The 10,551-nt window shown below is 61.2% G+C and overlaps 2 protein-coding genes across 2 annotated transcripts; both read right to left on the bottom strand.

Moving 5' to 3' along the window:
- Positions 1–823: 823 nt before the first annotated feature.
- On the bottom strand, positions 824–4,665 carry LOC147647842 (uncharacterized). Its single transcript, XM_086870682.1, has 3 exons — positions 4,577–4,665; positions 3,373–3,960; positions 824–2,535 (listed from the first exon to the last, which is right to left on the bottom strand). The coding sequence occupies exons 1-3, from the start codon at positions 4,663–4,665 to the stop codon at positions 1,746–1,748; spliced, it is 1,467 nt and encodes a 488-aa protein (XP_086726808.1). The 3' UTR covers positions 824–1,745.
- Positions 4,666–5,939: 1,274 nt separating this feature from the next.
- LOC147647843 (uncharacterized) lies at positions 5,940–9,971 on the bottom strand. Its single transcript, XM_086870683.1, has 4 exons — positions 9,729–9,971; positions 7,217–9,659; positions 7,033–7,127; positions 5,940–6,282 (listed from the first exon to the last, which is right to left on the bottom strand). The coding sequence occupies exons 1-4, from the start codon at positions 9,969–9,971 to the stop codon at positions 6,208–6,210; spliced, it is 2,856 nt and encodes a 951-aa protein (XP_086726809.1). The 3' UTR covers positions 5,940–6,207.
- Between the last annotated feature and the right edge of the window lie 580 nt (positions 9,972–10,551).

Consider the following 10,551-nt stretch of genomic DNA (forward strand, 5'->3'; position numbering starts at 1 on the left):
TTCGGATTTTGAATCAGAATTGAGAAAATTTCCACCCCAAAAAAGTCAAAAAGGTTCCAAAAACAACCAAAAAATAAAAAATCTAAGGAAACCCAAAAAAAAACCTCGAAAGGTCCTCCAGGACCTCAAATTTCAGGATTCAGGGCACCCCAAGCAGATTTTAGGGGGAAAAAGGGAGATTTTAGCTTTTAATGGAATTTTTAAGTAGAAAATGGGGGTTTGGGGATTTTTTGGGGAGAAAAAGAGTGATTTTATGGGAAAAAAAAGTGAATTTTTGAGGGAAAATGGCCCAAAAATGTCTGAAATTTCTCAAAAAATGACTTTAATGTCCTAAAAACGCCTTAAATGCCCCCAAAAATGGCTTCAATATCCAAAAAAATGCCTGAAATGGCAAAAAAACCACTTAAATTTCCTCAAAAATGCTTTAAATTTCCCTAAAAAATGCTTTAAATTTCCCCCAAAATCCCTGAAATTTTCCCCCAAAATTGCTTTAATGTCCCCAAAACCCCACCCGGGGGAGCCCCAAATTCCCTTCGTGTCCCCCAAAACAGCTGAAAATTCCATTTATTGAACCCATAACCTCGCGGGGGGGCACAAAAATCGCTTTAAACCCCCCAAAATCGACAAAAAATAATCCCGAAAAAAATCTCCAGGGACCCAAAAATTTGTTCAACACCCAAAAATCGCGGCTGGGGAGATCCGGGGGGATTTGGGGGGATTCAGGGAAGAGTTTGGGGCAATTTTCGGGACTTTTTTGCTGATTTTTGGGTGATTTGTGGGTGATTTTTGAGCGATTTTTTGGCAATTTTCGGGATATTTTTTGGCGATTTTCGAGCGATTTTTGGGTGATTTTTGAGTGATTTTTGGGCAACTTTCGGGATTTTTTTGGCAATTTTTGGGTGATTTTTTGACGATTTTTGAGTGGTTTTTTGGCAATTTTCGGGACTTTTTTGCCGATTTTTGGGGGGGGTTGGGGCGGTTTTTGAGTAATTTTTGGGTGATTTTTGAGCGATTTTTTGGCAATTTTCGGGATATTTTTTGGCGATTTTTGAGCGCGTTTTGGGAGGTTTTGGGTGATTTTTTGGCAATTTTCGGGCAATTTTCGGGATATTTTTTGGCGATTTTTAGGGCGGTTTTTGAGTGATTTTTGGGCAATTTTCGGGATATTTTTTTGTGATTTTTGAGCGGGTTTTGGCCGATTTTTGGCTGGTTTTGGGGCAGATTTTGGATGATTTTTGAGTGATTTTTGGGCAATTTTCGGGATATTTTGGGGTGATTTTTGACTCTTTTCGGGATATTTTTGGGGTGATTTTTTGGGTGATTTTCGGGATATTTTGGGGTGATTTTTGACTGTTTTCGGGATATTTTGGGGTGATTTTTGACTCTTTTCGGGATATTTTTGGGCTGGTTTTGGGCGGTTTTTGGCCGATTTGGGGTTGGCCGGTTCCCTTCCATCTCCGCTGATTTTTTTTCCCGATTCTGCGCCGTTTTGGGGCCGTTTTTGGGCCGTTTTTGGGCCGTTTTTGGGCCGTTTTGGGGCCGTTTTTGGGCCGTTTTTGGGCCGTTTTTGGGCCGTTTTGGGGCCGTTTTTGGGCCGTTTTTGGGCCGTTTTTGGGCCGTTTTGAGGCGTTTTGGGGCCGTTTTTGGGCCGTTTTTGGGCCGTTTTGAGGCGTTTTCGGGAGGTTTTTTTCCCCCCGTTTTGTGTCCCCCGCCGGAGTCACCATGGCAACGGCGCCGCGATGACGTCACCGCCCGGCCCGGGGGTGTCCCCGAGGTGTCCCCGGGGTGTCCCCAACCCCCCCCGGTGTCCCCAAGGCACGAGCGGGGGGCGCTGCTGCTCCACTTTTATTGGGGACAGGAGGGGACAGGGACAGGGACACGGGGGCCCGGGGACAGGAGGGGACACGGGGACGGTGATGGGGACACGGGGACAGGAGGGGACAGGAGGGGACAGGAGGGGACAGGGAGCTGGTGGCTCCAGGAGGACACGGGGACAGGGACAGGGACAGGGACAGGGACAGGGACAGGGACAGGGACAGGGACAGGGACAGGAGGTGACAGCGGGGCCGGGGGGACAGGAGGGGACAGGGACAGGGTGGCACTCTGCTGGGGACACAGTGACGGGGACAGGAGGGGACAGGAGGTGACAGGGACAGGGTGACACTCTGCTGGGGACACGGTGACGGTGACAGGAGGGGACAGGAGGGGACAGGAGGGGACAGGAGGGGACAGGGACACGGTGATGGGGACACGGTGACGGTGACAGGAGGGGACAGGAGGGGACAGGAGGGGACAGGGACACGGTGATGGGGACACGGTGACGGTGACAGGAGGGGACAGGAGGGGACAGGAGGGGACAGGGAGCTGGTGGCTCCAGGAGGACACGGGGACAGGGACAGGGACAGGGACAGGAGGTGACAGGGACAGGGTGACACTCTGATGGGGACACGGTGACAGTGACAGGAGGTGACAGGAGGGGACAGGAGATGTCCCCGCGCTACAGCCGCTCCCGCGGCTCCTCCGAGTGTCCCCAACCTGCAGAGGGGACACGGTGAGGGGACAGCGGGGACACGAGGGGGACATGGGGACCCCTGCCCGTGTCCCCAATGTCCCCAGTGTCCCCCCAATGTCCCCAATGTCCCCCCAATGTCCCCGATGTCCCCCAATGTCCCCAATGTCCCCAATGTCCCCCCAATGTCCCCAATCCCCCAATGTCCCCAATGTCCCCCCAATGTCCCCCCAATGTCCCCAATGTCCCCGATGTCCCCAGTGTCCCCAATGTCCCCAGTGTCCCCAATGTCCCCAATGTCCCCCCAATGTCCCCCAATGTCCCCACTGTCCCCAATGTCCCCAATGTCCCCAATGTCCCCAATGTCCCCCCAATGTCCCCCAATGTCCCCAATGTCCCCAATGTCCCCAATGTCCCCCCAATGTCCCCAATCCCCCCAATGTCCCCCAATGTCCCCAATGTCCCCCCAATGTCCCCGATGTCCCCAATGTCCCCAATGTCCCCAATGTCCCCAATGTCCCCCCAATGTCCCCCAATGTCCCCAATGTCCCCCCAATGTCCCCAATGTCCCCAATGTCCCCAATGTCCCCAATGTCCCCCCAGTGTCCCCAATCCCCCCAATGTCCCCCAATGTCCCCAATGTCCCCCCAATGTCCCCGATGTCCCCAATGTCCCCAATGTCCCCAATGTCCCCCCAACCCCCCAATGTCCCCAATGTCCCCACTGTCCCCAATGTCCCCAATGTCCCCCCAACCCCCCAACCCCCCAATGTCCCCACTGTCCCCAATGTCCCCTATGTCCCCCCAATGTCCCCACTGTCCCCACTGTCCCCAATGTCCCCAGTGTCCCCACTGTCCCCTCACCGCCGCTGTCCTCGCTGTCCCTGGACGCGTCGCGGCTCCCGGTGTCCCCAAGGGCCGCCACCCTCGGCCACTCCTGCCGGGGGGGGTGGCCCTGGGGACGCGTCCCCTCCCCTTGGGGACCTCGGGGAGGTGGCAGCGGCCACTGGGGACCTGTCCCCAACTCCTGGGGACCTGTCCCCGCTGTCCCCGCTCCTTGGGGATCTGTCCCCTGTCCCTGTCCCATTGTCCCCTGTCCCTGTCCCATTGTCCCCTGTCCCTGGGGCCGTGTCCCCGCTGTCCCCTCCCCCTCCTGGGGACACGTCGCCGCCCCTTGGGGACGTCCCCAGGGTCCCGCCGGAGCTCGGGGGTGTCCCCAAGGTCCCCGCGGCGCTTGGGGACCCTGGGGGTGGCCCTGGAGCCACGGGCCGGGCTCGCGGGGCCGGGTCCCCTCGGGTCCCCTGGGTGTCCCCTCGGGTCCCCTGGGTGTCCCCTCCTGTCCCCTGGGTGTCCCCTCGGGTCCCCTGGGTGTCCCCGCGGGCAGCAGCGAGCGCAGCAGTGACGTCACCGCCTGTCCCCAAGGCTCGGGGACCGGGAGGGGCTCGGTGGGACCTGGGGGGGGGACACGGGTGGGGACAGGGACAGGGGGACAGGGACAGGGGGACAGCGACACCCGCCCGTGTCCCCCCCCATGTCCCCCCCGATGTCCCCTCGTGTCGCATTTGTCCCTCAGGGTCCCCTTTATCCCCATCCCCCAATGTCCCCAAAGCCCCCCCGAGTGTCCCTAAAGCTCCCCCAGTGTCCCCAAATCCCCCCCAATGTCCCCAAACCCCCCCCAAATGTCCCCAAATCCCCCCAATGTCCCCAAAGCCCCCCCCCGCTGTCCCCAAATCCCCCCAATGTCCCCAAAGCCCCCCAATGTCCCCCAGAGACCCTCCAATGTCCCCAAAGCCCCCCGAGTGTCTCCAAATCCCCCCCGAGTGTCCCCAATGTCCCCAACCCCCCCAATGTCCCCCAGGGACCCCCCCAATGTCCCCAAATCCCTCCCGAGTGTCCCCAAATCCCCCCCCAATGTCCCCAAAGCCCCCCAGGTGTCCCCCAAGTCCCCCCTAATGTCCCCAAATCCCCCCCAATGTCCCCAAACCCCCCCAAATGTCCCCAAACCCCCCCCAATGTCCCCAAATCCCCCCCCGCTGTCCCCAAACCCCCCCCCCCGCTGTCCCCTCACCCCCCAGCAGCAGCAGTGTCCCCAGGGCCACCAGCAGTGTCCCCGGTGTCGCCCCCATGGCGCTGCCGGGCCCCCCCCGCTGTCCCCATTTATGGGCTAGGGGACAGGGACGTCCCCTGGGTGGGGACAGGGGGGGTGGCACCGGCCTGGGGGGGTCTGTCCCCTCGGGGGGGGGGACACCGGGACCCGAGGGTGTCCCCAACGTGTCCCCAATGGCTCCAAACCCCCCCAGGTGTCCCCAGGTGTCCCCAAACCCCCCCCAGGTGTCCCCAAACCCCCCCAGGTGTCCCCCAACCCCCCCCAGGTGTCCCCAATGGCCCCAAACCCCCCCCAGGTGTCCCCAGGTGTCCCCAAACCCCCCCCAGATGTCCCCAACCCCCCCCAAATGTCCCCAAACCCCCCCCCAAATGTCCCCAACCCCCCCAAATGTCCCCAACCCCCCTAAATGTCCCCAACCCCCCCAAATGTCCCCAACCCCCCTAAATGTCCCCACCCCTCCCCCCCCAGGTGTCCCCACCCCGCAGGTGGCACCTTGGGGACAATGGCCCCATTGTCCGCAGCCACTGCCCTTGACCGGGGACAAGTCCAGACAATGTCCCCAGGCCTCGGTCCCCAGGTGTCCCCAATGTCCCCAGGGTGTCCCCAGGGTGTCCCCAAGGTCCCCAAGGTGTCCCCAGGGTGTCCCCACGGCCCAGGGCTCGGTCTCCAGGGTGTCCCCAAGGTCCCTAGGGTGTCCCCAAGGTGTCCTAAAGTGTCCCCAACAACGTCCCCAGGGTGTCCCCAAAGTCCCCAGGGTGTTCCCCGGGTGTCCCCAAGGTCCCCAATGTCCCAAAGGTGTCCCCAAAGTGCCCCAAAGGTGTCCCCAAGGTCCCCAAACTGTCCCCAGGGTGTCCCCAAAGTGTCCCCAAAGGTGTCCCCAGGGTGTCCTCAAGGTGTCCTAAAGTGTCCCCAAGGTCCCCAATGCCCCAAAGGTGTCCCCAAAGTGTCCCCAAGGTCCCCAAGGTCTCTTCAAGGTCCCCAAAGGTGTCCCCAAGGTGTCCCCAAGGGCCGGGGGTGCCCTGGGGACAGGAGGGGACAGGAGGGGACAGGTCTGGACTCGCCGCTGGCACCGCCCGGGGCAGCCGGGCTGGGGGGGGGTTGGAATTTGGGGTGAATTTGGTTGATTTGGGGTGATTTTGGGTGATTTTTGATGATTTTGGGTGATTTTGGGGTGAATTTCAGTGTTTTGGGGTGAATTTGGGGGATTTTGGGGTGAATTTGGGGTGAATTTGGGGGATTTTGTGGGATTTGGGGGGTTCAGGGCTCACGGGAAGGACTCGAACACCTCTGGGTTTCTGTAATTCGGATTTATTTGGATTTTGGGGTGATTTTGGGTGATTTTTGATGATTTTGGGGTGAATTTTGGTGAATTTGGGTGATTTTTGGTGAATTCAGGTGATTCTGAGGTGATTTTGGGGTGAATTTTGGTGAATTTGGGGGATTTTGGGGTGATTTTGGGTGATTTTGGGTGATTTTGGGTGATTCTGAGGTGAATTTTGGTGATTTTGGGTGATTTCGGGTGATTCTGAGGTGATTTTGGGGTGAATTTTGGTGAATTTTGGTGATTTTGGGTGATTTTGGGGGTCCAGGGCTCACGGGAAGGCCTCGGGGGGCGGCACCGCCAGCGCGGCCGAGCTGATGATGAAAACCTTGACGTAATGAACGGCCTGGGGGGGGAGGGGAGGGGGCGTCAGGACCCCCCGGGGACCCCCCGGACCCCCCCGGGGACCCCCCGGACCCCCCCAGAACCCCCCGGGGGTCTCAGGAATTTGTGCCCCCCCCCTTTAAGGAATTTTGGGACCCCTCCCCCACAGATTTGGGGACAAAGGGACGACCCCACCCCCCCCTTGGGGACCCTCCCCAGATATTCGGGACCCCCCCCAAGGCTTTGCCCCCCAATTTTGTGCCCCCCCCCAATTTTTTGCCCCTCCCCCCATTTCTGGTGCCCCTCCCCCCCATTTCTTGCCCCTCCCCCCCATTTTTTGCCCTCGCCCCCATTTTTTTGTGTCTCCCCCCATTTCCCCCCCCCAATTTTTGGTGCCCCCCCCCTTTTATTCCCCTCCCCCATCTTTGGGACCCCCCATTTTCAGCCCCCCCCCCCAATTTTTGGCCTCGCCCCCATTTTTTTTGCCCCCCGAATTTTGTGCGCCCCCCCCCCATTTTTGGGACCCCCCGATTTTTTCTGTCCCTCCCCCATTTTTTTCTGCCCCCCCAATTTTTTACCCCCCCCCCATTTTGTGCCCCCCCAATTTTTTCTGCCCCCCCCCCCATTTTCTGCTCCCCCCATTTTTGGGGTCCCCCCCATTTTTGGGCTCCCCCCCATTTTTGGGGTCCCCCCCCATTTTCTGCCCCCCCCCATTTTTGGGGTCCCCCCCCATTTTTGGGGTCCCCCCCCATTTTTGGGGCCCCCCCGGTACCGCGCAGAGCCCGGCGAGCAGCAGGAGGGCGAGCAGGAGGCAGAGGAGGGCGAGGAAGAGCAGGGGGCAGCCGGGGGGGGGCGTCTGGGGGGCTCCTGGGGGGGCGTGGCCAGAGCGGGGGGCGTGGTCAGAGCAGGCCCCGCCTCCTTCAGGCCCCGCCTCTTTCCGGTCCCGCCCCCCTCACCTGCCCCGCCCCCCCGGGGCGCGTCCGCGCTCGCGTCGTCGCTGACGTCATCGGCGGCGTCGTGGCGGCGGCCGAAGGGGGCGGTGCCGAGCAGAGGATGCTCCGCCCCCGGGGTGATGTCATCTATGACGTCATCAGTGACGTCATCGGCGATGTCGTCGTCGGGGCCCGGGGGCCGTTCCAAGGGCAGGAAGGGCGTGATGTCATCGTCGGCGGTGACGTCATCGGCGAGGTCGTCCCAGGCGCCGTCGAGGTCCCCGGTGACGTCACCCAGCAGGGAGGAAGTGACGTCATCGGCCGTGATGACGTCGTCAGCAGGGAGGGAGCCCGGAACGGGGACGGTGACGTCATCGTCCTCGGTGATGTCATCGAGGAGGTCGTTTTGATGCGTGACATCATCGGGGAGGTCATCCCGGAGGATGACGTCACCACCGAGATGCCCCCAGGCTATGACGTCATCGATGACGTCATCACTGGGCAGGGACAGGACGCGGGGAACGGCGATGACGTCATCGATGTGGGCGCCCACGCTGACGGCGTCATCGGTGACGTCACCTCCCGCCGTGACGTCATCGACCCCGGGGAGTGGGGGCGTGGCGTCGCCCCAGGCGATGACGTCACCGGGGAACCCACGCTCGATGACATCATCAGTGATGCCGCGCTCCGGGGCAATGACGTCATCAGTGAGGGTGTGCAAGGTGATGACGTCATCAGCGAGTACATCATCGGTGATGACATCATCGGCAGCATCGTCCAGATCTTGCGGGAAGTCGCTCTCTGCTGTGACGTCATCAGTGACGTCACGGGCGATGATGTCATCGATGAAGCCACGCCCAGGGAGGATGATGTCAGCGGTGACGTCACTCATGGGGACGGTGACGTCATCGGCGTCGCCACTCCCAGGGCGGGAGGCGATGACGTCACTGTCAGCGATGACGTCACCATCGAGAGCTTCCCGCGGGACAGAGGAAGTGACGTCATCGCCGTTGGTGACACCGGCGGTGACATCATCCCCCGGCACAGCGGAAGTGACGTCACCCTTGGCTGTGACGTCACCGGCGGGAGGAGGGGAGGGGCTGCCCCTGTCCTCGGTGACGTCATTGCCCTCCCCACCCAAGGGGGCCTCGGCAGCGATGACGTCATAGGCTGTGACGTCATCATCGGAGACTTCCTCTTCCTCTGGGGGCGGGGCCAGCACGGTGATGGTGATGCCACCGGCCCGGCAGGTGACGGCGCTGTCCCCAAACTCCCCGTCCCCAAAATCCCCGTCCCCAAATTCCCCAGTGTCCCCCGTGTCCCTCGGGGAGGTGACACCGCTGTCCCCAGTGTCCCTGTCCCCGCTGTCCCTGTCCCCAGTGTCCCCCGTGTCCCTCGGGGAGGTGACACCGCTGTCCCCAGTGTCCCTGTCCCCGCTGTCCCTGTCCCCAGTGTCCCCACTGTCCCTCGGGGGGGTGACATCGCTGTCCCCAGTGTCCCTGTCCCCAGTGTCCCCAGTGTCCCCACTGTCCCTTGGGGGGGTGACATTGCTGTCCCCAGTGTCCCCCAGAGCCAGGACAGGGCTGTCCCCAAGGTCCCCCATGTCCCCCAGGGCGGTGACATCTCTGAGCCTGCTGTCCCCAGCCCTGGGGACAACGATGTCCCCAATGTCCCCCGGCGCTGGGACGGCCCTGTCCCCGCTGTCCCTGTCCCCAGTGTCCCTCGGGGAGGTGACACCGCTGTCCCCAGTGTCCCTGTTCCCACTGTCCCCATCCCCAGGAGCTGTGCCATCTTTGTCCCAGATGTCCCCAGGGACAGTGACATCCCTGTCCCCAACGTCCCTGTCCCCAACGTCCCTGTCCCCAACGTCCCTGTCCTTGGACACCTGAATGTCCCCAGTGTCCCTCGAGACTGGGACATCCCTGTCCCCAACGTCCCTGTCCCTGATGTCCCTGTCCCCACTGTCCCTTGGGGAGGTGACACCGCTGTCCCCACTGTCCCTGTCCAGGGGGGCTGGGCCATTCCTGTCCCCGGTGTCCCCAAGGTTTGGGACAGCGCTGTCACCGCCCCCCCTGTCCCCAAGGTTTGGGATGTCCCTGTCCCCGCTGTCCCCAAGGTCAGGGTCACTCCTGTCCCTGCTGTCCCCCAGGCTGGGGACAGCCCTGTCCCCTCTGTCCTCGTCACACGGCCTGGGGACACGGCCCTGTCCTCCATCAGCGGTGACCGTCATGTCCCCGGTGTCACCAAGGTCCCCCAGGTCCCCGAGACCCCCCAGGTCCCCAATGTTCTTCATGTCCCCGATGTCCCCGATGTCCCCAAGGTCCCCGATGTCCCCAAGGTCCCCAATCTTCCTGATGTCCCCAATGTTCTTTATGTCCCCAAGGTCCCCAATGTCCCGGATGTCCCCGATGTCCCCAATGTTCTTCACGCCCCCAATGTCCCTGATGTCCCCGATGTCCCTGATGTTCTTGTTGTCCCCAATGTCCCCAATGTCCCCAAGGTCCCCAATCTTCCTGATGTCCCCAATGTTCTTCACGCCCCCAATGTCCCCAGTGTCCCCGATATTCTTCATGTCCCCAATGTCTCCAATGTCCCCGAGACCCCCGATGTCCCCAATGTTCTTCACGTCCTCCATGTCCCCAAGGTCACCGATGTTCTTCACATCCCTGACGTCCCCGATGTCCCCAACATCCCCCAAGTCCCCAATGTTCCCAACGTTTTTCATGTCCCCAAGATCCCCGATGTCCCCAAGGTCCCGAATGTCCCCAACATTCTTCATGTCCCCGATGTCCCTGATGTCCCCAAGATCACCAAGGTCCCTGACATCCCCAAGGTCCCCAATGTCCCTGAGACCCCCGATGTCCCCAATGTTCTTCACGTCCCCGATGTCCCCAATGTCCCTAGTGTCCCCAAGGTCCCTGATGTCCCCAAGGTTCTTCGTGTCCCCGATGTCCCCAAGGTCCCCAACATTCTTCACATCCCTGATGTCCCTGAGGTCCCCACTGTCCCCAACATCCCCCAAGTCCCCAATGTCCCTGATGTCCCCAACATTCTTGATGTCTCCAAGGTCCCTGATGTCCCCGATGTTCTGCACATCCCTGATGTCCCCACTGTCCCCAACGTCCCCGATGTCCCCAACCCCCCCGCTGTCCCCGATGTCCCCAACCCCCCCACTGTCCCCGCTGTCCCCGCTGTCCTCCTCAGCCGGCGCAGCGGTGACAGTGATGGTGATGCCGCTGGCCCAGGGGGTGACGGTGACGGTGCCACCCCCGGGCTGTCCCCAGGCGGGGTCGGGCGGTGTCACCTCCCCGGGGGGGACACGGGGGGAGGGGCCGCCCTCGGCCATGGGGGGACCTGGG

Source organism: Cyanistes caeruleus, chromosome 33 (assembly GCF_971803275.1).
Source record: "Cyanistes caeruleus chromosome 33, bCyaCae1.hap1.1, whole genome shotgun sequence".
In the NCBI taxonomy this organism is placed as follows: Eukaryota; Metazoa; Chordata; class Aves; order Passeriformes; family Paridae; genus Cyanistes; species Cyanistes caeruleus.